The sequence below is a fragment of the Aspergillus steynii genome, assembly GCF_002849105.1.
Source record: "Aspergillus steynii IBT 23096 chromosome Unknown P170scaffold_2, whole genome shotgun sequence".
In the NCBI taxonomy this organism is placed as follows: Eukaryota; Fungi; Ascomycota; class Eurotiomycetes; order Eurotiales; family Aspergillaceae; genus Aspergillus; species Aspergillus steynii.
In genome coordinates, this window is record NW_020194399.1 from 3,787,384 (window position 1) to 3,812,331 (window position 24,948).

Consider the following 24,948-nt stretch of genomic DNA (forward strand, 5'->3'; position numbering starts at 1 on the left):
TGTTCGGTGCGCTAACCTAAACGGGATGCTTAGCGATCAGGGCTAAGCGAAGTCCCGTGATGGAGACTCGAGCAGGGACCGAACCTGCGCTAATCCTCTTTTGGGGTGCTTCCGGATCAACCACAATCTCCGAACTCCGAGATAGAACGAGCGCTGCCAAGACTTCTCGAGACTCTCGTCCGGACCGGCCACCGACCGCCCAACCTCCAACCCCACCATCTTTCGCTATTTTGCCGTCGGGCTACTGTAGTCCGAGAGTGGTTCGCCGGTTCCTGCAACGGATGGGGGAAACGTCCTGTCTAGAGCGTCTTTGGCTGACAAAACTTGCTGATTCCTCCCTCCATGACGACAAAGGGCTCCATCATAGTGCATCGGGATGATAGTTGTCATTTTTTTTCTTTTTCTTTCTTTCTTTCTTGAGGGTCCTCAATGGTTTCCAGCGAGTGGGATCATCCAATTTTGGGCACTTGGCAGGCGTACACCGAGTAAACGGCGCATATCCATCATGAAGGTTGAGACAATATGCCGAGTAGTATAGTCCGACTATCATGGGTGTCCTCCGGACGGAGTATATAACCCAAAAGATGGGTTCCTTCGGTGTCATCATACCGAGAGCACATATTTGGAAATGCAGCGAGTCCCGCCCCACCTTTCAGGATATCGGCAACAAGCTTGACATGGTGCATAGCACGCAATACTGTTCGAAGCCCTGGACAATTCTCATTGGAGTGGCCTTAAAAATTGCAGAGAAAAGCAAGCAAGAAAGAAAGCCCCAAATATAATAGAAGATGTATGAAGTAAAAGGGGAAGGAATTCTTAAAAAAAAAAAAAAAATAAAATAAAATAAAAATAAAAAAGGTACAACAGAGATTCCTCAGATTATCCAGAACCAGCAAACCCCTGCCTCGGGAGGTAATCGTTAACTCCGGACTGCACTGGGCCGAAAGATTCGGTCTGAATCTGATACCCTTGGATTTTTTTTTTACCCTTTTCTGTTTTAGACCTCCGGGAAGATAGAATCCGTATCGTTCTTTCCAGATGACAAATCCGCCGATCCATCTCTCCACGAGTAGGGTCACCGGGAAGCCCTTCAGGAGACACAGTAATCTTCGCTGCAGCTTCTGGCGCGATCTCTGCAACAGTCCCATGCGTGGAGACTGTCCGAAGTCGCTGTTGTGCACCACTCCGGTATAGACACTTCCGGACGCACGTCGTGGCAAGGTTTTATGGATGTACTCCGTACATACTACACCTACCTCGCAGTACAAACATATTATAGTATCAGACAAAATGTCGATCATTTGACCCCCTGGAAGATTAATTTGTCGTTCCTCTGCAATGAACGGCAGCAAGTGGTCGACTTTCCTCGGGCTAAACTGTGATGATTTGTAGCTCCACCCTGCAAGCACTGACACTATTGTTTGAGGTAACATTGACATAAACTGCCCGCACTCCGCGGATTCGCCGGTAGTCCACGATAAGAAGCCATAAGCGCCGTTAATTTGTCGCCCGCCTTGTCACGAGGACCGACTCTAGTCGGATCATCGTTGGGAAGGCGTCAGATTGCTCGGTTTAGTGCACGCGGGGTCAGCCATTCCAAAACGTGCCTCAAGGGGCCGTCCACTCTCGATGGACGGTTCTTGGTGGAGCGGGCCTGGGATGAATTTTCCAGCGCCGGTGGTTCGGATAATATCAGTAGTCTCTGGCCCTCTCTCAGACCATCCGCCAGGAAATGACGACGGGATTAATTGATTACTTATATAATAAGACATGAGGGGAGGGGTTGCAGACTAGGGGAATTTCCCATGCATTCTCTCGGCCATCCTACCTAAGCGATCCGATTCCCTTGCAGGAAGTTGCGCTGGGCACTTTACGCGGGTGAAGCTATGATATAATAATCCGAGATGTTGCCACGATAGGAGATAACTTAATGTCCGGTGAAGAACCAGTCGGTACGGAGAAGACGGGGAGCCAACGCCCAGCGAAGGAACACAAGAACGCCAACGGAAAAAGCAAAACGCAAAAAGAAAAACACGGACTACGTAGTCGAAAAAGAGGAATATTAATTAGATAAAAGAGTCGAATCATCGCGGACGGGGTCTCGCGGCAGCATCGACGTAGTGGAAGGGAAGGCTGCCCCACCACGCGGTAAGGAAAGTGCTTCGCCCACCTTCGCAGCTCACGGCATTAAAAAGTACCTGCTCCGCCGGAACTGCTGGCCATTTTCCCAACTATTCTCTCTCCCTCCCTCTTGCTCTCGCCCTCTTTTCCTCTTCCTCTCTTTCCTCTGCGATCATCATTACCACTGTGTCCCATTAGACCTATTCATAACCATGGCTAGCACGATAGCAAACACTGAGGAGCGCCAGAACGCCGGGTGAGTCTCTTAATACTGCCGTTGCCCTCTGACATCACACCCCTCTCCGCCGGTTCTCTGTCGCCCGCTCCCTGATCTTTCACCCACTTCGTGCGGGATTGTCTGCCAACGCCCCTCTGCAAACTATCCCATCCTCACATCTCCTGCATTCGAATCGCTCCGTTTTTGCACCGGGCATTTGACCCCAATTGGACTGCGCATTCCAAATTTACCCCTCTTTTTGATATCCACCCATTTCGCCGTACGCAAATTTTGTGATCGGCAACGCGGCAACTTCCCTGCTTCACCAATCCCTGCTGGATTCGCTGCTAACATGGATGTCCATCTTAGCACCGTTGAACTCAAAGATGACACTGTCATCGTGGTACTAGGTGCTTCGGGAGATCTGGCTAAGAAGAAGACGGTAGGTTCATCTTGACTTCAATCTGGTGGGGAAAAAAACCACGGATAAGAAACTGACAGACTTGATAGTTCCCTGCACTCTTTGGCCTTGTATGTTCATGCCGATCTTCGAGAACTCGGGATAAACCATGATCTCCCCGGATGAGCCTAAATTGACCAATCAAACAGTTCCGTAACAAATTCCTCCCCAAGGGCATCAAGATCGTCGGATATGCTCGGACGAGCATGGACCACGAGGAGTACCTCAGACGTGTGCGATCATACATCAAGACTCCCACGAAGGAGATCGAGGAGCAGCTGGACAGCTTCTGCAAGCTCTGCACCTACGTCTCTGGACAATATGACAAGGACGAATCGTTCGTCAACCTTACGAAGCACCTTGAGGAGGTCGAGAAGGGTCAGAAGGAACAGAACCGAGTCTTCTACATGGCTCTGCCCCCTAGCGTCTTCATCACCGTTTCGGATCAGTTGAAGCGAAACTGCTACCCCAAGAACGGCATTGCCCGTATTATCGTGAGTGGCTCCATTGCGGGATCTTTGGACTGGGCACTCTGGGCACTGGCTAATGCGTACCTCTTTTTCTCGTCTTACAGGTTGAGAAGCCCTTCGGAAAGGACCTTCAGAGCTCCCGCGACCTCCAGAAAGCCCTCGATCCCAACTGGAAGGAGGAGGAGATCTTCCGTATTGATCACTACCTCGGAAAGGAGATGGTCAAGAACATCCTTATCATGCGTTTCGGTAACGAATTCTTCAACGCCACCTGGAACCGTCACCACATCGACAACGTTCAGGTACGATACTGTCTATTGTCTGTCCTGAGTCCGGCCAGACCGATTTCTAACATGCGCTTCTGTCGAATATAGATCACATTCAAGGAACCCTTCGGAACTGAGGGTCGTGGCGGATACTTCGATGAGTTCGGTATCATCCGTGACGTCATGCAGAACCGTATGTTACTGGCGACCTGTCCTTCATTGGAGAGTATTTGACTGATGTCTTTGTTATTCCAGATCTCCTGCAGGTCCTGACCTTGCTTGCGATGGAGCGTCCCATCTCTTTCTCCGCCGAAGACATTCGTGACGAGAAGGTGAGGAATCTAGTAACTAGAATATATGGGAGAGAATTTGCATTAACATAACTAGGTCCGTGTTCTGCGTGCGATGGACGCGATTGAGCCCAAGAACGTCATCATCGGTCAGTACGGAAAGTCCTTGGACGGCAGCAAGCCCGCCTACAAGGAGGACGAGACTGTCCCCCAGGACTCTCGCTGCCCGACCTTCTGCGCCATGGTTGCGTACATCAAGAACGAGCGGTGGGATGGTGTGCCTTTCATCATGAAGGCCGGTAAAGGTGTGTTCTTTTTTGAGTCTCGGAGTTCCTGGTTTACAGCGTACTGATTCATTCTATCTAGCCCTGAACGAGCAGAAGACCGAGATCCGTATCCAGTTCCGTGATGTGACCTCCGGAATCTTCAAGGATATTCCCCGCAACGAGCTGGTCATCCGTGTTCAGCCCAACGAATCGGTCTACATCAAGATGAACTCGAAGTTGCCCGGTCTCTCCATGCAGACCGTGGTTACGGAGCTTGATCTCACCTACCGCCGTCGCTTCTCCGACCTGAAGATCCCCGAGGCCTACGAGTCGCTTATCCTGGATGCTCTCAAGGGTGACCACTCGAACTTCGTCCGTGACGATGAGCTTGATGCCAGCTGGAGAATGTTCACTCCTCTTCTGCACTACCTCGACGACAACAAGGAGATCATCCCGATGGAATACCCCTACGGTATGTTTGCAACCCAGAGACAGCTGCCTAGTCTGTTGTTCGTATTCTGTTTACTGATGAATTTGCACAGGCTCGCGTGGCCCTGCCGTTCTCGACGACTTCACGGCATCATTCGGTTATAAGTTCAGCGATGCCGCTGGCTACCAGTGGCCCGTCACAACCCCCACCCCCAACCGATTGTAGATCGAGGGATGGGTATGAGAAACAAGAAAAAAAGCATTAATGATATCACTACTGAAGATTTTTGTTCCGTTGTTATGGCACGATAAGGGAGATTCGGATTGATATAGCAGGTTTGCGGCGATATCATGTATCGGACAACTAGGCTACTACCTACCACGGAAATTTAGAAACGAATGCAGTGACCGTTACGAATCCTATGACATGGACTCTCATCATTCATCTACTGTATAACTATGTTGGTATATGGAGGGGTTGACGACATCGTAAATCATCGCCTAATATTAATAAAAAAAAAAGCGAGCGCAGTGGGGCGGGCTGGGCACCGCTAGGCTGACGGCCGGGGGCCCGCATGCGTGTGTTTGTGTGGGCTCAGCCCGGCTTTCTTCCTCGCGGCTCTCCGCCCCATCCCATTATTCCATCCCATTCTTTTTTCTCCTCCCCTTTCTCTTCCTCTCTAACCCCTTTCCATTGATCAAAGCGAGCATCGTCCTGACCACGGAGATTTATTTCGTTCCCACCCTCCAGCAATTGAGAACCACCACCGTCTGGCCAACACCCTCGGATTCCGCCGCGTCTTTCGCATCTATTTTTAAACCAGAGACGGACCGTGCGACGAGCGCAATCAAATTACCCACCCGTCCATATTGTTGGACCCTTTTTTGTTTCTCCAACCTCGAAATCATTTCTAGCCCTACCCGATACTTCAATCTACGCCAGGCAACCGCACACCCTTCCGCTAAAACGGCGCGTTTGTCGGCCGGATTCGAGTCACGAGACCAGTGAACCCGGCGCGGTTCATGGAAAACAAAAGACCGTGAAAGGCGTCAAGTGCGTGCAGGCACCTGGAGGTCGAGGATGCCGCAAGCTGCGAGATGGGCGGGCTCCCCTTCCATCAAGGGACGGTCAGAGTCGGCGCGCATGGCGCTGTTGACTTTCAGTTTGGTCGGATTGCAGTACGTGCTCGGTCTCTTCCTGGGTCTTTTGGCTGCTTTGAGAGGCATTGGCCTGTTCCTGTTAACAATCGATGTACTAACTTATCACTGTTACATAGATTTACCTGGGGCATTGAAATGACCTGTAAGCGGCAACCCTTTGACCATGACCAACCGTCCGAATAACTCTAACAATGCGCTCGGGATAGATTGCACGCCATATCTACTTCAGCTCGGTCTCACCAAATCGAAAACCTCGCTCGTCTGGATCGCCGGTCCTCTGTCTGGATTGATCATACAACCGCTGATCGGTGTCATTGCAGACCGATCGCGATCGAAATGGGGACGACGGAGACCATTCATGGTGGTGGGTTCATTTGTGGTCACATTCTGCTTGCTAGTTCTGGGATGGACCTCGGAGATTGTCGGTGTTTTCGTCAAGGATACAGAGAAGGTATGGCCATCGCTTATAATATTGTGCGGATTTCTGGGCTATAGATACTCACGAGGGGATTCCTTTTTGTTAGGCCAAAAATGCGACGATCGCCCTGGCAGTTCTCAGTATTTATGCTGTAGACTTCGCGATTAACGTTGGTGAGTTACCTATCACAGGTCGTTGTCCTCTACAATTTGTCTAATTTGGAATTAGTCCAAGCTTGCTGTCGCAGCTTGATTGTCGACACACTGCCTATTCCGCAACAGCAAGCTGGGTCGGCATGGGGTAAGCATTCCTTTTTTTGGACCATGCAAGACTAAAGACTGATGCCATGAAGCGTCTAGGATGTCGGCTATTGGCCAACTTATTGGATATTTTATTGGGTCGTTGGACACAGTCAGCATTTTTGGCACCATAATTGGTGACACGCAGTTCAAGCAAATGACAGTCATTGCTGCATTGTCCTTGATAGGAGCAGTTATGGTCACATCTTACTCCGTCAAGGAGAGAGTCCTGATCACTGCCAGGTGGGTAATAGGCAACAGGGTTCGCAGAGACCGGTATTAACGTTGCCTTACAGGGACTCGGATGGCCAGGCTGGAGCTCTCCAGGTGCTTTCTCAGCTTTTCAAGACCACTATGGACCTGCCTCCTCGGATCCAAGCTATCTGCTGGGCGCAATTTTGGGCCTGGATCGGTAAATGGCTCTGCTTTCCCATGGGCATCCTTCGTGATACTAATTCCTTCTCCAGGCTGGTTCCCCTTTCTGTTTTACAGTACAACATGGGTCGGTGAAACTTATTTTCGATACGAGGTATCCAAAGACGAAATCCAACAAAGCGACATGCTGGGAGAGGTTGGTCGTGTTGGCAGTCTGTCCTTAGTGGTTTTTTCGTCAATAACCTTCATCGGCTCGGTTCTCCTACCATTCTGCGTACAACCACCGGATAGCAAAAGACTCCGATTTACTCCACGGCCCCCTCCCGGCATGGCCGCGATGCTTACCAAAATCACCTCAGTCCGGCCAGACCTGCAGACGACCTGGTTGATTTCCCACATCATTTTCGCCGCCACGATGATCTTCGCGCCCTTGGCACGATCCCGAGCCGTCGCGACTCTCCTCGTGGCCGTTTGCGGTGTCCCTTGGGCTGTCAGCTGCTGGGCCCCGTTCTCTTTCATGGGTGTAGAGATCAACAAGCTCGCCACGGGGAACTCGTCACCCTCTCGTTCGTCTGGAGTAACGATGATTACCTCCGCTAGCGTTCGCTCCGGCACATATGATATGAACGGCGAGACCGAAATGGAGACGCTCCGTCTCAACCACCACGATCCCGACAGCGACAGCGATCTCGAAGACGCAGTCTCGAATGCCCCCTCCACCGGCGAACTGGCCGGCATCTACCTCGGCGTTCTGAACGTCTACACCACCCTCCCCCAATTCGTCGGCACCTTCATCAGCTGGATCGTCTTCAGCATCTTCGAACCTGCCAGCACCAAGCGAGATGAAACGGCGTCCGATACCCAGTGGATGGATCTCGACCAGAGCTCCCCCAACGCCATCTCCATTTGTCTATTCATCGGCGCGTTGAGCGCCATCGTCGCCGTGGAAGCGACCCGGCGACTACGCTACGTTCTATAGTAGTGTCTGGCACTGGATATAAACCAGAACACGTCATATATTGAATTTGTCGCCTTGCATCTTTGCACCATTCTACCCCCACACCAGACCCACGATCCATTTCCATTGGGCACACTGGACCACGAGAGTATATTGATTAAGCATATATCGACCATGGAACAGACATGGAGGGAACCACGTTTTTTCCCCCAATACGTGGAAGGCACACCGTCTTTTTACTTTTCTCGGATGCATATATACCGGCGTTTAGACAATGGGTACATACTACTCGATTATTTATTGGGTTAATGATAATTATAATGTGACATTTACAAATCAACAAATACAACTACTTGGGTTACCATAATTTAGGGCCTATATTTTTGAAATAAGGGATTAATTTAGACAAGTACTGAACCTGTCGGCTTATATTTTAAGATTATCTGCAACAATGTACGTAATTAACTGATTGATTGATCTGGTTTACATAGCGAGAGTCTGCTGAGGTATATTGCATATATCAACAACAAAGAAAAGCAGAATTAAACAAGGATATGGGACAAGGCAGTCAGCACGAGCGAATGGGGGAATAGAACAAGCTGAACGGCGCAGAGAGATGAAACAAGCAGAGAAAAATGGTGCAGTGATACCTCTTCTCCATTAGGGCGAAGAACGAGGACATTAAAGCCACCATCGGAACATGAAGACGAGGACACATTTCATCCAGGCATGCAGGGCATAACGGGTCAGGCCGGCATGAATTTGGAGAAAAAGGACCTTGTAACACAAGGGATTAAGGGGGAAAGGGTTAAGAACCAACAGAACTGAACAAGCTGGAAGGTATCAAATGGGTGGAAACGCAGATCGGGCAAAATAGAAACAGGACTTGGCAAGGAAGAAGAACGAGGGAGATATATTAGGTGGAGGCCTGCATGTTGCCGGTCAGCTCGGCAACACGGGCCTTGATACGAGCGGCACGAGTCTCAAAGCCTAGAGAATAAAAACGTCAGCATAAGGGGAATTGGATGAACGAGGTGTATCTGGTTCTACATACTCTCTTCTTCGCTGGTATCGTCGCTGTCATCAGCATCATGGGGGTGGGTCTCTTCAGGAGCCTGTTGAGCTCTTTCCGCGGCGTTTTTGCGGATCTGAGCCCAACGATCGTACGAGGGATTGTTCTGCTGACTAGGAGTACTGGTCTCAACATCGTTGGCCTTGGGCTCGGCGGGTGCCTCGGGCGCGACTGGCGCGACTGGGGCTGCCGAAGGAGGACTTTTCTTCTCGGGGAAGTCTGCGGACACCGGCGAATCTTGAGGGACAAAGGCCGGTTGTTCCATGAGAGGTCCCTGATCAAACCTCGAAAATTCGCGGTCAGCCGCCGCCCGTTCATTAGTGTCGACACGCGAGAGGGCGTCGATTTCGGCTTCCCGTCGGCTTTTACCGTAGTAACCGTTGGCGTTGGGCGGGCTGGGGACCTCATGGGAAGGCTCTCTGACCTCATGAGGCTGGTCGCTGGATTGAGTGTGCTGCTGGGGTTCCGGCTTTTCAGGCGTCTGGGGTGATTGCGGCGCCTGCGGTGTAGCGGCCACATCAGCACTGGCCTCGCGAGACTCAGCGGTTGGGGTTCCTGGAACCGGCTTTTTCTTCAGAGTCGAGGGCCCCTTGGGAGAAGAACGAGCAGTCTGCTGCTGCGAAGCCATAGCCTTGCTCTCCAAAGCAGCGCGAGCGGAGGCGACGGCTGATTTCTCAGCGCCAGTTGGTTTCATTGGCGGTCTTGGTTCGGACTCGGTATTCTTCTTCTTGACCGTGCCAAAGAGACCCTTGAATCCCGTGTTTCCGGCCTTCTTCTTCAACTTTCGGCCCGAGTCGTCTGCCGAGTCCATCGATTTCTTGGGAACCGATTCAACCGCTAACGGGTCACTCGTGCTATTGTTGAGGGTACTCGAGGTCTCCTCGGGAACCTCCTTGGATGCTCTGGGCACCGGAGAGTTGGGAGTTGAATCCTTCGGCAGTGGAGGAGGTGCCTGGCGAGTACTCGTCGTCGGTGACGGCGGCAGGTCGGGGCTCTCTCGCAAGGCTTCCTTCATGCTGTGTGACGGGGCTCCAGTTCCCGCACGGTCATCGCTCAAATAGGCCTTTCGGTAAGTATTCTTGTCGTAGTTGCTAGCCCATTTCATGGCCTGCGAGGCTTCGTTCACAATTCCCGGTTGCAAGGTCATGACGGAGTTAGTCTTGGTCGAATAACGATTGTTTGCGAGATTGGTTTGAGATCCATTTGCAGACTCCTGCTCCCGATGCTTTCTCTGGAGGGCGGCGGCAGCAGCCTGAATGCGTGCATGCTGGTCAGGAGCAATGCTAGTCTTGCTCTGCGGCGCCTGGTTGTCAGGTCTCTTGTATGAATCCTCTACTGCGCTAACCTTCTTGGCGGAGGACTTGCGCCGCCCCAGTCTTTTGCGCGTTGAGAACCCGAAGAAGCTCTTCTTTTCAACAATGTGCGCGCCGGGCTCGGGTTCAGGGGCCGCGCCCTTGACCTGCTCCTCAAGAACCAGCCATTTCGCTCCCTTGATGACAGTTTCGAGCAGCGCGCACCGTCCAAACACAGCTTTGCGCAGCGGCGACTCCTCGATTGCCAGACTGCTAATCCACACCCACCAGAACGAGTCGTCGAGGTCGAGAGTGGTGATACTTGCCAGTTCACCCGGGTCGATAGACGTCTCAGTGTCCAGAGTACGCTTATGAGACTGCGAACTCTGGCCGCGAACAGTTGCAATAGGAGGCAAAACTTTATCGGGGGGAAGTAGCACGGGAGCAACGGGAGACTTGAAGACATTCTCATCACTAAAGCCCGATGACATGAAGTCTGCCCACGATGGAGTGGTAGGACGCCCCAGGTCACCCCCGCCGGATTGCGGAGCGGATCGCAGACCACCCCCGAACTCCCTCGACGAGGCAGATCCCTTCGCCTCATCGTCCAAGTCGGACTCAATCGCACCGCCAAAACCGAAATCCTCGAACCTAGACCACGAAGCCTCCCGGTCGGACTTCGTGGGGTCCGACTCGGTGGATTGATTGGTGGAAGAGATGGACCTCAGCACACGGAGACACTCATCGGTCAGAGCACGGAGGGGGTCTTCGAAATTGGCGAATTCTTGCAGATGGCGATCACTGTCTCGGTACTCGAAGTTCTTTGCGCGCCGAAGAAGAGCAAAGGGGGTAGGCGAGACCGTATCGACAATCATGACCACTCTGGTGGTCGACACTTGGAGGAGAGCGGGCATCTCCGGCGGATACTCCGTCGCTTGGACCAAAGACTGTAAAGCAATAGGAAGGGTAGAGATACCGCCCATTCCTCGGGCCTCCGGAGACATCGAGCGCAGGTAGGCGAAGAAGAGGTGGCTTGTTGCGTCCGCAGCACTGAGAATGAAATTAGCCAACAATTACCCCTTCAAAGAATCTAGACAGTGCCACGGAAGCGGCGAAAGGAAAGTCCACGTACGCCATCCAATTCTTATAAGCGGCTTCGAAGCCATTGCCCATGTCCGTGTGTTCAAAGGCCCACCACCCGGCATATCTCGAGAGCTTCCGTCCTCCAAGACCATTGGACTTTCCGTGGGCCGCGATAGCCGTCAAGAGGTCGAAGAAATCGAAGATGATCTTGGTCCGGGCATCTGAATCAACGCTGATGGGAATGAAAGTCGAGAAAGCATCGCGAGCGAATTGAGAATCTAGTCTTATCAGCACCCCTCCCCGATATCATTGCCGGTATTCGTTGCAGAAACATACCTTGCTCGCCGACCTTGAACAATTCGTACGCCTCCCAAGTGACCACTCCGCCGGGGAGTCTAGACCAACACCACTTCATCACACTGCAAAGGACCTGTATTTCTTGTAAGAGATTTAAACCCTCGCGACGCTTATCTGCTGGAGGTAGGATATTCCGCTCACCATGGGGTCCGAAAGCCGTAATTCTTGCGACAAGGCATCTCCACCAAGAGGCGAGCCTCTCTCGACTGACTGGTTGAAATAGTTTCGAATGAAGGTACGAGCGGCCGTTGAGTCGGAGCTGGGACGAAAGGGCAAGAGGAGGAAAGGGGTTTGTAGAGCTGTAGGAGCGAAACGGTAATCAGCAAATGCCAGGAATGCGCAGGTCTCAGGTTCTGCCATTGACGTCAACTATCGTGACAAACATACCTCGCGACTTCAATTCTTGCGTACATCCCCGGAGCAGGTCCTGAACTTCCTCGGGGGCCACCTCGGTTCGCTGCCACGCGTCGGTCCATGTTGGTTTCGCGGGGCCAGTGTCCTCCGCGACGGGGGTTTTGGCCGCCTTCTTCGACGCAGTGGCGTCTTTGCCCCGGAAAACACGAGTGAAGAAGGGCATTGTGTCTGGGGATTCCGGATGCCCTCCGCTAGCAGGCGCGATGAGTCGATAACCGGTGGGGAACGTGGGAGACAATGTCCACAGGCGCGGTCAAGATCGCGTCTCCTTGTAGAACCAGTCGATCTAGGCTCTAAGATTCAACAATGAACCGTGCGAGAGCCGACTTTCAAGGCACTCGACACAGTAGAGGAGGGTTTGGAGAAAAAAGAAAGAGGGGAGGGAGAGGAAGAAAAAAAAATGATGCCGTCGGAGGCGAGGGGAGACGCCGACGCTCAAGCCAAGGTGGGTAAATTAATGTCTATTGGCGTACTCCGTAAACAGTCGAGACCAAGAGAGAGATCGAAAAAGAAAAAAAGAAAAAGAAAAAGAAAAAGAAAAGAAAAGACAGGCGCTTTCCAGGTGGCCAGAGGATCGCCTGCAGCCCAGGACGGGGCAGCACGTCTAGCGCGCAGCAGCAATGGCCACAGTGGATGGTGTAGACTGGAACTTGAAATTGCTGAGCGGATGGAATCCGATCAGGATAGAAAGGTCCGAGAATGGGTATTGAAAAGATTAAAACAGTCTAAGAAAGAATTCCCGAAAAGAAAAAGAAGAACCGGTTCAGGGGAGGGAGGAGAGAAGAAGAGAAAAGAAAAGCGAAGCCGAAAAACGGTGATGATGAGGATCTACTGTGTTTCAGGGGTGAAATAATAATACACGCGCCAAACACGGGAGCCATGGTTCTGCGGTCGCGACTCATCCCAGCCGGAGATCGATTCCCTCCATGAGCTGGAGCGTTCCGGGCTTGAAGGCGCACTGGGCCCGGTCCTACTCCGGAGTAGGAATTCACTGAAGCCCTCCGGATCTTCATTCAGAAGGGCAACGGTCAGCATGACATAAAGGTCGCGGTGCCGGCGAGATATCCATCGTGGGTACCGGATGGAGAGGTACCGGTACTATGGCCCGGCTAGGACAAAGTACCAGACCCGCGAGTCCCTTCGGGGGAACCAGAATCTCTAACCCAAATCATCCTGGAAGCGGTATTGTAAGCCGGCATACGAGAGTTACCGGACACGCAACCCAACGGGCGCTGCGTTTGCGTCGTGATGATGTCTCTGCCCAATGTCCAGACAAATCATGATAATGATGCAGAGTACAGACATGCGACAGGTCGCAGTCGATCATCATGACCGGTCATGCATCTCGAGCCAATCAGAGCGGCATCAGATCGACGATAACCAAGTGGGCAGGTGGGCTCCTCAGGCATTCCCGCTCCGGCGGTAAACCCTTTTCTTTCCCTTCTTCTTCCTTTCCATCCTGCTTCTTTCATTGCGCCAATCTGAGATCAAATCCAATAGACCGCCGGCCTCGAGCTTAATGTCGGCATTATCGATTGGATTTCAATAGAGGATGGTGGACGTTACTCAAATACCAAATAATAGTTCCATCGATCGCAAGAACCTTCGCGCCGTTTTCCCATTCCTACACACTATACACATTCATTGCGATCTATCGAGTTTCGCCCTCACCCTCCGCGGTATTTCTCGGCTTTCAGGACCCCGTTGTTACTCTTTCGTCGGGAGCGAATGTATATCCAGGCGTATGTGGATTTTGGTCACCGGTTTCTGCCAGTCCTAGTCACATCTCACCTTCCTTCTGACGATACTTCGCGGCCGACCATTCGAAGCATCGGAGGAATGGTAGGAAGAGTGCTATCTGATAAGTATTTTGTCAAAGTAGATTATAGATAACGGTATTACAGCGCTTGTGTGGTCGGGATGTTAGTGACGCGATACAACGGGCTCACCTAATGGCCCTAACGCTTTACTGCCCACTATCCAACTTCCACTATTGTCAAAACCTGATGACAATTGCATTCTTCCAAAAAATAGGCCTATTTTGATGGACAAGTTATGCGGCTCAGCTCGCATCCTGAGACTTGGAGGATGGTTCGGAGTAGATGCCCTCACTCTCCCGCCCCGTTAGCCTGCCAGCTACCCAACGATGGCGGCGGTACACAACCTTCCACTTTGTATATGCTGAAATTTCAAACCGAAGATGCCTAGATACTTAAGAAAGAGTTGTCTTTGTCGAAGCAAGGGCTCCAATGAATTGCTTGAGGCTATTTATCGGGTTGTTCGGTCATGACTGGCGCGGTGAAAGTACTTGGAGAGGGATGCAATTGAGATCGAGAGTGACGAGGTAGACAAGAGATCATGGAATGTAAGCTTTTCAAGCACACATTTCTGTTATGTTAATGGCCCTATCCACTGCAGTGTATACCAAACTCTTTCTTCCACGCGCTGTAGAATGCCTTGAGGGGTGCTCCACGATATACTCACCATCAGTAAAAAGCGAGTCGAGAGTCGAAAGATGTCACTGATTCATGACTGAAGGGATTGAAAGGATCTTGGATTAAAGCTACGGGGGGATTCCAATAAATAATATGGAAAGACCCCTCAAAGGCCAAGACTTCAACTTCTCTCGCGTTCGTACTCGCATCCGCATTCGCATTCGCGATTACTGGCCAAGGTTTGCTTGGGGCCCACTGATACCTTCAGAGAATCCCTACCGAAGGATGGTTCAATACCAGATCTTGGAGAACATCCATCTGTCGGAACGTTCCGTGCCCTATGAGAGCACGAGCGTATTCGTTTTTGGCCTGTGTGGGGAATCCCGAAAATCTATACAGCCCCTTCACTGTGACCAGGGGCTCTTTGTACGAAGTCGTCGCTGCGGGCTATCTAGCTGGAAACGGGGACAGTCTCGATGTCATTAGACCTAGTTTATGCATCAGCCCTGTTCGTACCTGAAACCACGGGTGCCTAGACAGAATGTCCTGGCTCAGCGTTCTATGGTTTACCAGCTGTCAGGACCACGTCCTGCTATCTTCAGTATTGATGGATCAGGTATAACGGCGTCTAAATAAAGAAATCCAAAAACACAGTGGATACGCTAGATTGAAAGAAATAGGCTAGATTAGTGAGATGGAGTTTTGAACAGAGAACATAGGGGCGCTTTATAAACCTGGTAATTCCTAAGGGCGTGCTTGACGGAAAAGATATTTAAAACACTTCCGTCTATTTTCGAGAAAGAAGCCACTCTCATGACCTCTTTATCCTAACATTAGGGCAATCTTTCAAAAATGGCTGATGCATCGAACCAAGAAGCTATATCGTTCTCCTTCTACCACTATGATCCCACCAAAGTCGGCGCCATCATATTCATCCTACTGTTCATCGGTACAACTGCGATGCATTTATTCCAGATGATTAAAACACGGACTTGGTTCTTCACACCTTTCGTCATTGGAGGATTTTGTCAGTACTGCGTATCATCCATTGAGACCTCAACTAATTAAGATCCTTTACTACAGTTGAATGGATCGGATATATCGGACGAGCCATGTCCAGCGACGAGACACCGAATTGGACTCTTGGCCCGTATCTACTGCAGACCTTGCTCCTGCTCCTAGCACCAGCCTTGTTTGCAGCGTCGATATACATGTTGATGGGCCGCATTATTCTTGTGCTACAAGCGGAATCGCACGCCATGTTGAAGAAGAAATGGCTCACGAAGATCTTCGTAACGGGGGACGTGCTCTCTTTCCTGCTCCAGTCGGCCGGTAAGCTTCGCATTGCTTTGCAGAAAGATTTATTATTCTTTTGTTACAGTACATTGACTAAGCTCTAAACCGATATAGGCGGCGGCATCCAAGCCAGCGGATCCCTCGATGGCATGAAAACCGGAGAAAAGATCATCATCATCGGGCTTTTCGTGCAGCTCGCCTTCTTTGGATTCTTTATCTTCGTGGAATTCTCGTTCGATATGAAACTGAAAAAGTTTCCGATCCCGCGCGCTCATGCGCCTGACATTCCTTGGAGAAAGCATCTGAATGTACTATACGGCACGAGCGCACTGATCATGATTCGTTCGGTTTTCAGGGTGATTGAGTATATTCAGGGAAATTCTGGGTATCTTCTGAAGCATGAGGCCTATATGTACATCTTTGATGCCTGCCTCATGTTTTTGACGATGGTGGCCTTCAATATTGTTCATCCGAGTGAGATTGGGAGGTTACTGGATAGGATACCCAAGGACACCGCGTACATGGGTACTCCTTTGGTTTGATTGGAATGGAGAACACCATCGTAAAAAGTCATTTCAGCACGAATATAGGGTTTTAGATTTTTTAAGAGAGATAGAGTTCACATCGCACTGTCAAAAACACCATCTACTCTGGAAAGATTCTAGAATATCCGGAAACGTGCCGAAGTATTTGGTAGGAAGTCGATTTTTGCAGCTCATCCAAAGATCACTTGAAAGTCCAAGGCGAAAAATCCTTCGCGGCAAACCTACCGGGTCTTCAGAAAAAGTATTTCCATGGGTTTCGTGCTAAGTATGCCGATCCAACGGCCAACCCTCGTGGGTCCTCCCAGAAAAAAAGGAAAACACGAAGATGCGAGGATACGAAATACGAGAATGCGAACACGGTGGCAAGCATGGATACGAAAAAATTGAAATATATAGAAAGGAGGGCAGACGGGAGGGTAGCTTAGTAGATAAGCTAAATTACTTAACACTCTCTTCAGGTCTAAGGTTGAGGCCTTTTTGTCAATTCATTCATTATTGTGTCGTGCTTCATCCCTCGTCATGAGCTCCGACGACCAGTCTACGGGCATTGACTTTGCGCTCTATCGCTACACGCCCTCTCTGGCAGCCGGAATTCTATTCCTAGTCCTGTTCTTGCTTACCACTGTTTACCATGTATACCAAGTTATCTGCATGCGATCTTCATACATGCTGGTCTTTGTGACAGGTGGAGTCTGTAAGTGATACATATATGGACCGACCCGCAGGCTGAGATTGACCAACTGACTCCCATTTAGTCCAGATTATAGGGTATATATGTCGCATTCTAGCACACTATGATAAGGAATCCATCCCTGTATATTCAGTCGGAACCATCATGATCCTGCTCGCCCCACCACTCTACGCGGCTTCGATATACATGACCTTAGGTCGATTAATCCGACACCTTGACGCCGAATCGATCAGTGTCGTGCCCACTCGATGGTTAACCGGGATATTTCTGACGGGGGACATAGTTGCGTTTGTCATGCAAGCTGCAGGTATTTAAGCTCGCCAGGTCTAGACTTTTTTCAGACCCTCGCAATCTCTAACCATGATCTTACTTAGGTGGTGGCATCATGGCCAGCGGCACCATCAGTGCCATGCACACGGGCGAGAAAATAACCATCGTCGGTCTCTGCATCCAACTTCTTTTCTTCAGTGTCTTCATCATCACATCTACGATATTCCATTGGCGCATCTACAAGCAGCCCACCCGCATGTCACTCGAGGGAGCCCGGAAAAACTGGAAGCAGACCTCCTGGGAGACTATAATGGTCGTGCTATACGCCTCCAGCATATTGATTCTTATCCGGTCTATTTTCCGCCTCATCGAATACGCCCAGGGGAATGATGGCTATTTGATCAGCCATGAGGTGTTCATGTATGTGTTCGACGCGATGCTGATGTTCTTCACCATGGTTGTGATGAGCATTTACCATCCGTCTCAATTGCTGGGGAAGAGAGCAAAAGCGGCACAGCTTTCATGCGATTCGCGGGAGACAAGCGCAGAGATGCAGTCTATGGAGTCTCCGTAATGAACTTTTGATAATAGGTGGTGCCAAGAGTTCTTTTTGTGCTGAAGTTGATTTTACGGCTGTATATATTATGCCATGTTGAGTTTTGCCGAATGATTGCGGGCGTTGGTTTTGATACTGCAGCGATTTTTCTTTTATTTGTGTATAGAGATCATCTGTATCTAGAGCTCTACTATGATTTGCATGTTAATAAGCATAAAGACATTCCTAGACTTCTTGGTCTACATAAGAAAAGCTTCAGGTCAATTGGATCTTTGGATACGACGAAAAAGCGTGGGAGAACCGACAATGGCTACTTCAGCTATCAATTTTGCAAAAGAGATTTAGAGATAAAGGTCTTTCGTGCAATTCAGGACCCATCATTACTCATCGCGAGAATCTCCCAATGGCAGAGGCTCTGTCGATGACCTCTGTCCCATTTTAGGCTTTAATGTCCATCCGTAAAACCAGTAAACGCTACCTAACGAAAGCACCAATATTGATGTCACGGGAGTTAACCACACTGGTAGATTAGAACCGCTCTCTGCCGAATTTGAGAAAGTGGAAAAGAGCAGATAAACCTGAGCGACCAGGAATATGCAAGCAACACTCGTCCAGACTCTGAATGTCCGTTGTGGATGTGTCCTTCGCCTTCGGATTATGAAGAGGCCAATTACGACGAACAGTTGTACGATCGCCATTGCGTATTGACCTAGATCGAGGATGAAGTTGTAAACGTCCCCTGTGTTTTCATGTTAGCGGGGTTCAATGAATGACGGGGATGGCGCGTAAAGTGCATTTTCTTTTTTTAACAGGGCAAGTGGGGGGCACTTACCAAATGGAACACAAATGATCATTATGAATGAGGACAGAAAAACCAATATGAAGGCAGCAGCTGGGGAGCCAAAATGTGTTTTCCTGGCAAAAAATGAAGAGAATGGCAAAACTTGCTCCTCTGCAAACCCTTGTACCACCCGCGAGATCGAGAAAGACGCTGTCATCAAGTTTCCCAGCGAAGACAAGGCAGCGAGGACAGCACTCAATGATTGCATCTCCTCTCCGAAAACCTTGCCTATAAAAAGGGCAGCGACTGTGACTCCCGTCTCACCCAGTTCTTTGGGGGTTGCGGCAGCGAAGTATGCCACATTTACCATAAAGTAAAGAAGACCCACAGATGTGAGCCCTAAGATACCAGCAATCTTGAGTGTCCGACGGGGATCTTTGACCTCGTCCAAGACATACCCGGCGTTGCACCAGCCCTGATAGCTGGCCAGAACTTTATATAAAGCAACTGTATAATCCGTCACATGGGATGATGATCCCGAGAAAGGGTGTTTGAAGCTAGCTCCTGGATGCGGTACATTTGACACATCCCCATGAAGAACTGTAAGGCCGGTCAAGATTATAAGAACAAGGACTATTAATTTGATGGAGGCTAGTGTATTCTAAGAACCAAAGTCAATCTCGAGCACAAAAGCAGTCGGTGAGGAATATAGGTTACTCACCATCAGTCTGATGCCCCAGTTCTTGGTGAAAACATGGATTGCTGCTATGCATGCCATGATTGCGACCGCTATACCACGTTTAACCCAGTCATTTGTTGTAATCCCAAATGCCAGAAGCATATTCTCCGCAACGACAACAGTTCCAATGCCTGCGCATAGAGCTTAGTACTCCGACAATTCGATGCGGTGAGGGATTGAAATAAAATACCAGTAAAGCCGAGGAAAATGATATGTGTTGCGAATACTGTGCTCACTAGAAACGGCGGTCGTGGATAAGCAGCCTGAAGGTAAACCTTTTCCCCGCCATTACGAGGAAACAGACTACCTAGTTCTAGGTATATGAGAAATCCACAGAATGACAGGAGAAACCCAACTAGCCACAGCGTCAGGGCTGCACCAGCGCTTCCAACGGATTGTGCAATAGATGATGGCACAGAAAATATTGCCGTGCCTATCATGCGGTTGGTTCTGTGTAGTGAGAATAGTCAGGAAATTCGAGGCCTTCCACTGAGGGTTCTATAGCCTCGTCACAGCTTCAATTTCATGATACCAACGCACATCAGAAAGGTTGTGGAAAGTAGACCCAACCGACGATGCGGCCCTGCCGGTTCCCGAGACGAGAGGTCTTCTTCATCGGAATGATGAATTAAAGATGATTCCTCGTTCGAATGAACGCTCTCAGGCTCATCATCGGCATCCCGACTAGAATGTAGGGTCCTTCTTGTTGGTCGACTTTCGATCCCACTCTCAATTGAGCTGGGATGGTGATCCAGAGATCGGTTTGATGCCATGGTCCACACCAAAAAAACTGACAGAATTCTTCAATTTTCCCGTAGAATAACGTCGAAAGCACTTGAGGGGGAATAGACTCTCAGCTTGTTGTCCCCTAGCAATAAATTGGTAGGAGAATTCCGGTGATAGTCCTGAATCCTGATTGCATTCCCATCCGTGCAGGGATTTCTTATCGTCATTTAATCCATGGCGTACCCCCTGAGTTTCTAATTATAAGCTGTCTTTAATGAATTTAGAATGGTATATCCGGTATAATCAGAAATCGAGAAGCGAGGGTGTAATTATGAAGACGGAGGTTGCCAAGGGAGACGGCGGTCTGCTTATCGATAGGTATGCCATTAGATAATCATGCTTGGCTTGCATTGCTTTATTGCGAGTATTGAGGGAACCCCTGTACAGCCCTTTGTCAATTACGGACTTCCAGGTACGTCGTTTCGATGTCGCTTCTACTGATATTATGCTATTAATAACTTCCATGCTAAATGCCCATCAAATTGATGACATCAAAGGAGAATCTCATGAGTTTTTGAGGTGGACGGGTTGTATAGAAGGGTTACTTTCAAGCCATCACGCAATTGCCAATGAGGCAACGACTCTGTTGAGATAATAGATGTTCAAACCATTGGCCAAGCCTTTGTAACAGGATGCAGCATAGGAGCGAAAGAGTAAGCAGAGACGCCTGTATCCAGACGCGATTAGTGGCGGGGTTGTCTGCTATCGCGTCCCCACCAGACTCGACCTTATCGTCACTGGTCCCTTATGGCTTCCAGGCTTATGCTCGCTTTAGCCTTTTAGGTTTCGGATCTTCCTTCCCCACCATCCCAAACTAGAGCGCTTTTTTCTTTTTGCTTTTTCTTGTCCAGTGTAGACCAAGGGGATGGAACTATTTGAAGTCCAGATCGAAAACTATACGTAATTAGTGAGAGGAACAGAGGTGAAAATACCGTAGTAGTTCTTATTATCGGTGGATCTTAGTGTTTGGGATGAGAAAATTCGTTCTGCTATACCTAAATTCCGGGACACAAGCTGGTCTACGGATGATAATTCTTCAAATTAAATTAGGAGGCCAGAAAGTGGACGATGTATGAGAATAAATGGAAACGCATGGACACATTTGGCTACCAGATTCTGTTGAGGGACCCTGGAAGCAATTGAACGAGAGACGACCAATGTCTCTCGATGTTTGCTCTGACTGATGAAGGAATCTCAATCCAATTCTTTTTGATCTAAAATCATTTGCCCTTAATGGCGGAAGTCGGGCCCTTGTCAGCATAATTGGATTAATCCTGGACAAGAGAAAGGAAAAGGGCACAACGAAAGGACAAGGAATAAAACGCGAAAGGGGGGAAATTTCAAAAAAAAAAAAAAAAAAAAAAAAAACCCCAGTCTGTGTGACTTGATGACCTATGAGATCAGAAATTCGTAACACAGTCAAGTCCATTTGAATCCCAGTCAGTTAAGGACTCAGCCTTGTTGATCTGGATGATCTGTCAACAAATCTAGCGCAGTTTAAGACTTCACAAGGCCAAGCCACCCTGTGTGATAGATTCGATGAAGGAAGAACAAGAGGGCGACGATCTAAAAATAGCGGACGGCGGCTACGCGGCGCCAACGGCGGCAGGGCGACAAGCGACCCGTCTATCTTTAGAATCTTCTGCATCACCCGCGTGTTCCAGTCCAGTCCTTCCCATCCATTCAACCCGAATTCATCCTCCATCTCCATCCCAAGAATTTGACTTTCGCCTCCATCTTATCGTTGCCTTCGTTATTTCTCCTCTCTTTTCTTTGAAGGTGGGTGTTCCTGAGGCCGCTGCATCGGCGTTTCCTTTGTTCCCCAGCCCCTTGTTCCTCATTGCTGGCTCCCGACCGGCGCCGTGCCCTCGCTCTACGCGCCATCTCCAATCTCACCCCTCTCTTTTGTTTCTTTCGCTGTCCTCTCATCCTTTTCCTTTTCTTTCCCTTTGTCTCCACTCCTCCCAACTGAAACGTCCGCTCCTAGGGTTGTGGGAAGAAAAAATTTTTTATTTTTATTTTAATTCCCACCTGGAATTTCTAGAAATCCACAAAGTACTAAAGGTCGAGCGCTTATTCTGCGAACTACAGTCATTACATTCCAATCGCATTTCTGGAAACGTTTTTTCCTCGGGCGGTGTCTCCTTCGATTTAACTCGCGTCACCACTCGATTCCAAGGCTCAACACGTCCCCACGCCTAGTCGCCGTCGATCCTGTTTATTACTGCTGCGTGTTTCACCGACGGTTCATACCCCCGTGTGATCCTGTCACACTGTGCCCCTGATGGGTCGAAGAAAGATCGAGATCAAGGCGATCAAAGATGATCGCAACCGCTCAGTGTACGTTTTGGGTGCTTGTGTCCCCTCCGAAGCATCGTATAGGAGCTAACATGGTGTGTTGTCAAGTACGTTTTTGAAACGGAAGGGTGGTCTGTTCAAGAAGGCACATGAGCTGGCAGTTCTATGCTCGGTAGATGTCGCCGTAATAATCTTTGGCCACAACAAGAAACTGTACGAATTTTCATCATGTGATATGCGCGAGACGCTACATCGATATCAATATGTGCGTTCCCCCTCCCTTGGGAAGATTCAAGCATTGGATATCGGTTGCTAACCTCATGATTTTCCATTTAGCTCGGCCCACCACACGAGCATAAGGGTCCGGAGGACTTTAATGGCAGACGTGATGACGACGACGATGAAGATGAAGATGGCACAACACCCGCTCCGGAAGATATGCATCCCACACCCCCTCAGAATGCCCCTCCAATGATTCCTGCCCATCTTCAAGGCCATCCAGGCTTCCAGCATGTCAATCACGCACCTTCAGCCTCTCCTCCGATCGGCAACGGCATTCCTTTCGACCCCCGCCACGGAACCCCCCAGCCGCAAGGGGTTTCCAGACCTTCATCACGAAATCATCTTCGACGAGTGAGCTCAAATATCGGCACCCAGTCGCATCATGCTACTCCTCCGCCCCCGCCCCCGCCTCAAAATGGATTCGCCTACATGCCCAACCCATCTGTGTATAACCCCAACGCCCATAGCCTTAGCCAGCCGCCCCGACCCGCTCAATTCGCGCATTTTGGACCTCCGCCTGGAGCGCAACACCCGCCGCCGCCTCAGCATCAGCCTATGCCTGCGCACTCTATGCCACCGCACTCCATGCCTCCGCAGTCGATCGCCCAACACCATCCAACACCCCCGCCACACATCCAACATCAGCATCATCTTATGGCTCCGCAGGCGCCTCCGATGGGTCTTTCGCAACCGCCGCATGCCACAGTACCGCAGGTCGCTCAGGCTTACCTGCCTGAGCAAGGAAGAAGCTCAATGCCGCCGACATTCGCATCGGAACATCAGCAACCGCCATCTCGAACGGTCTCACTACCCGAAGCACCTTTGCCAGATCAAATACCTGGTGCCATGAAGGGGGAGGGAAGTCAGTCACCGCCTCACCAAAGGTCACTATCCTCCAAGTCGCGGAGTATCTTCACACCCATCGATGATCGTGGTTCTGTTTTAGCGCGCCATTTCGGAGTTGGTCCTCCCATATCACCAGGTTCTCAGGCCAAGCTTGAATCTGCACAGGCAGAATCCAGTGAACTCAAAGCCATGAGCCATCCAGTCGCGCCCCCGCCCCCACTTCGCGCTGCCACAGAGGCTCCATCTTCACAATCGGTCGCCGAGCTCAAACCGCCGCCAATCCGAACAAATAGTGGTCAATTGCCAAAGCGCCCACAGCTCAAAGTACAGATACCGAGCGAGAACTCGGATCGCGGCAGTGCAACGGCAGAATCATCCTCACGCGACTCCGCAGGAAACAAAACACTCACGCCCGCTAAAGCCAATCCCGATACCAATCACTCGGGAGTAGTATTGCCTCCACCGTCACCATCAGCCGGCGCAATACTCAGTGCAGGAGCCCAAGGACCTCCGAATCCATTCGCAAGGCCCCCGCCTCCTGCCGCGGCAGCCGCAGCCGCAGCTCAAAATAATAGTGCGTACAATAACAACAACAACATAGAGACACCGATATCTGCGCTTCCTAGTCGCTTTGTATCGGATGCACTCCTCCCGTCGCCATCCAGCTTCTTTCCAGAGTGGGGCTTCGGCCGCTCCGGTCCCGACAGTAATATGCTTCCAAGCCCTCTCACATTCCCAACGCCAGCAGTGCAAACAGGCCCTAGTTTTGGACGGGATGATGAACAAGACAAGAAGCGCAAGAGCCCAGATAGTGGATCGAATGCCGAAGGGATCACGAAGAAAACAAAGACATGATCTTTTCCATCAGTCCCCTAGGATGGCAATACTCAACATACTTTCATTGTTCCTCACTATCTTGGTATCTGTGGCGTTATAAAGGCAGCTGTGAAATCTCAATCGCATTGGTCAGGAAAGTTGAGCTATATTTGTCTATATCCTTTCATTTCCCCTATCTTTTTACTCTTCCCCTTTGCCCACCTTGGATCCTTGGCTACCTGATGGATATCTCAGTTTAAACGAGCCTCGTTTTGCTTGTCTCATAGCTGCTGCTTTTTTGTCAACCTTATACCCCTTTCTTTTTTTCATTGATATCCTTTTTGAGTCTGCAAGCTTGTCATTGAACCTTGTATTCAGTGCCTTGTGTATGTCTTTTTCTATTGGCAAACTAAAAAAGGAAAGCTCTACCTTGGAAGAGAAAACCAATGCCCTTGATCCTCAACCCTCACATTCCCGTCTCATCTTGACCCTTTTCCTTCCTTCCCCTTTTAAGTCGGGACAAAAACCCAATCTTTGTCTTTTTTTTGTGTCTATTTAGTAGTGATTGCTTCCTGGTGATGGCGTTTCTACATTGGTTTCTCTTTTTTTTCTTTCATTTTTTTTTCTTTTCCCCTTTGTTAAATAATGTATATATGGAT

The 24,948-nt window shown here is 49.9% G+C and overlaps 9 protein-coding genes across 9 annotated transcripts; 6 read left to right on the forward strand and 3 right to left on the reverse strand.

Annotated features, from left to right (window-relative positions):
• The first annotated feature begins 2,233 nt into the window (after nucleotides 1-2,233).
• P170DRAFT_434425 (glucose-6-phosphate dehydrogenase) lies at nucleotides 2,234-4,943 on the forward strand. Its single transcript, XM_024848711.1, has 10 exons — nucleotides 2,234-2,377; nucleotides 2,708-2,780; nucleotides 2,849-2,869; nucleotides 2,948-3,292; nucleotides 3,373-3,570; nucleotides 3,643-3,727; nucleotides 3,790-3,866; nucleotides 3,922-4,129; nucleotides 4,191-4,562; nucleotides 4,633-4,943. The coding sequence occupies exons 1-10, from the start codon at nucleotides 2,334-2,336 to the stop codon at nucleotides 4,743-4,745; spliced, it is 1,536 nt and encodes a 511-aa protein (XP_024708002.1). The 5' UTR covers nucleotides 2,234-2,333; the 3' UTR covers nucleotides 4,746-4,943.
• A 227-nt stretch (nucleotides 4,944-5,170) lies between these two features.
• P170DRAFT_434426 (putative sucrose transporter) lies at nucleotides 5,171-8,094 on the forward strand. Its single transcript, XM_024848712.1, has 8 exons — nucleotides 5,171-5,698; nucleotides 5,797-5,822; nucleotides 5,887-6,131; nucleotides 6,205-6,271; nucleotides 6,327-6,398; nucleotides 6,451-6,640; nucleotides 6,694-6,809; nucleotides 6,865-8,094. Exons 1-8 carry the CDS (start codon nucleotides 5,601-5,603, stop codon nucleotides 7,749-7,751), a joined length of 1,701 nt encoding a protein of 566 aa, XP_024708003.1. The 5' UTR covers nucleotides 5,171-5,600; the 3' UTR covers nucleotides 7,752-8,094.
• Nucleotides 8,095-8,646: 552 nt separating this feature from the next.
• On the reverse strand, nucleotides 8,647-12,111 carry P170DRAFT_472594 (uncharacterized protein; the record flags this gene model as incomplete). Its single annotated transcript, XM_024852964.1, has 6 exons — nucleotides 8,647-8,720; nucleotides 8,785-11,144; nucleotides 11,227-11,455; nucleotides 11,514-11,607; nucleotides 11,676-11,833; nucleotides 11,922-12,111. 6 exons carry the CDS (start codon nucleotides 12,109-12,111, stop codon nucleotides 8,647-8,649), a joined length of 3,105 nt encoding a protein of 1,034 aa, XP_024708004.1.
• Nucleotides 12,112-12,230: 119 nt separating this feature from the next.
• Nucleotides 12,231-12,925, forward strand: P170DRAFT_110749 (uncharacterized protein). The gene has a single exon (XM_024842311.1). It carries the CDS (start codon nucleotides 12,349-12,351, stop codon nucleotides 12,799-12,801), a length of 453 nt encoding a protein of 150 aa, XP_024708005.1. The 5' UTR covers nucleotides 12,231-12,348; the 3' UTR covers nucleotides 12,802-12,925.
• A 2,310-nt stretch (nucleotides 12,926-15,235) lies between these two features.
• Nucleotides 15,236-16,221, forward strand: P170DRAFT_349951 (RTA1 domain-containing protein; the record flags this gene model as incomplete). Its single annotated transcript, XM_024843772.1, has 3 exons — nucleotides 15,236-15,410; nucleotides 15,467-15,715; nucleotides 15,794-16,221. 3 exons carry the CDS (start codon nucleotides 15,236-15,238, stop codon nucleotides 16,219-16,221), a joined length of 852 nt encoding a protein of 283 aa, XP_024708006.1.
• A 522-nt stretch (nucleotides 16,222-16,743) lies between these two features.
• On the forward strand, nucleotides 16,744-17,759 carry P170DRAFT_348936 (RTA1 domain-containing protein; the record flags this gene model as incomplete). The annotated part of the gene is made up of 3 exons (XM_024843708.1): nucleotides 16,744-16,918; nucleotides 16,980-17,222; nucleotides 17,290-17,759. 3 exons carry the CDS (start codon nucleotides 16,744-16,746, stop codon nucleotides 17,757-17,759), a joined length of 888 nt encoding a protein of 295 aa, XP_024708007.1.
• Nucleotides 17,760-18,038: 279 nt separating this feature from the next.
• On the reverse strand, nucleotides 18,039-20,306 carry P170DRAFT_403139 (APC family permease). Its single transcript, XM_024846461.1, has 5 exons — nucleotides 19,802-20,306; nucleotides 19,452-19,711; nucleotides 19,244-19,392; nucleotides 18,574-19,183; nucleotides 18,039-18,480 (listed from the first exon to the last, which is right to left on the reverse strand). Exons 1-5 carry the CDS (start codon nucleotides 20,032-20,034, stop codon nucleotides 18,122-18,124), a joined length of 1,611 nt encoding a protein of 536 aa, XP_024708008.1. The 5' UTR covers nucleotides 20,035-20,306; the 3' UTR covers nucleotides 18,039-18,121.
• A 737-nt stretch (nucleotides 20,307-21,043) lies between these two features.
• Nucleotides 21,044-21,565, reverse strand: P170DRAFT_110761 (uncharacterized protein). The gene has a single exon (XM_024842312.1). It carries the CDS (start codon nucleotides 21,474-21,476, stop codon nucleotides 21,084-21,086), a length of 393 nt encoding a protein of 130 aa, XP_024708009.1. The 5' UTR covers nucleotides 21,477-21,565; the 3' UTR covers nucleotides 21,044-21,083.
• Nucleotides 21,566-22,331: 766 nt separating this feature from the next.
• rlmA (SRF-type transcription factor RlmA) lies at nucleotides 22,332-24,328 on the forward strand (the record flags this gene model as incomplete). Its single annotated transcript, XM_024843955.1, has 3 exons — nucleotides 22,332-22,387; nucleotides 22,454-22,610; nucleotides 22,682-24,328. 3 exons carry the CDS (start codon nucleotides 22,332-22,334, stop codon nucleotides 24,326-24,328), a joined length of 1,860 nt encoding a protein of 619 aa, XP_024708010.1.
• Between the last annotated feature and the right edge of the window lie 620 nt (nucleotides 24,329-24,948).

Coding starts and splice junctions, on each gene's coding strand:
- P170DRAFT_403139 (XM_024846461.1), bottom strand. CDS start 20,034: ATGGCATCAAACCGATCTCTGGATCACCATCCCAGCTCAATTGAGAGT. Junction 19,184..19,243: donor ACTGGGGCATCAGACTGATG/GTGAGTAACCTA, acceptor TTTGGTTCTTAG/AATACACTAGCCTCCATCAA. Junction 18,481..18,573: donor GATCATTTGTGTTCCATTTG/GTAAGTGCCCCC, acceptor ATGAAAACACAG/GGGACGTTTACAACTTCATC.
- P170DRAFT_110749 (XM_024842311.1), top strand. CDS start 12,349: ATGATGCCGTCGGAGGCGAGGGGAGACGCCGACGCTCAAGCCAAGGTG.
- P170DRAFT_434426 (XM_024848712.1), top strand. CDS start 5,601: ATGCCGCAAGCTGCGAGATGGGCGGGCTCCCCTTCCATCAAGGGACGG. Junction 5,699..5,796: donor TTCAGTTTGGTCGGATTGCA/GTACGTGCTCGG, acceptor ACTGTTACATAG/ATTTACCTGGGGCATTGAAA. Junction 6,641..6,693: donor AGAGTCCTGATCACTGCCAG/GTGGGTAATAGG, acceptor GTTGCCTTACAG/GGACTCGGATGGCCAGGCTG.
- P170DRAFT_434425 (XM_024848711.1), top strand. CDS start 2,334: ATGGCTAGCACGATAGCAAACACTGAGGAGCGCCAGAACGCCGG. Junction 3,571..3,642: donor ACCACATCGACAACGTTCAG/GTACGATACTGT, acceptor TGTCGAATATAG/ATCACATTCAAGGAACCCTT. Junction 3,728..3,789: donor CCGTGACGTCATGCAGAACC/GTATGTTACTGG, acceptor TTGTTATTCCAG/ATCTCCTGCAGGTCCTGACC.
- P170DRAFT_110761 (XM_024842312.1), bottom strand. CDS start 21,476: ATGGACTTGACTGTGTTACGAATTTCTGATCTCATAGGTCATCAAGTC.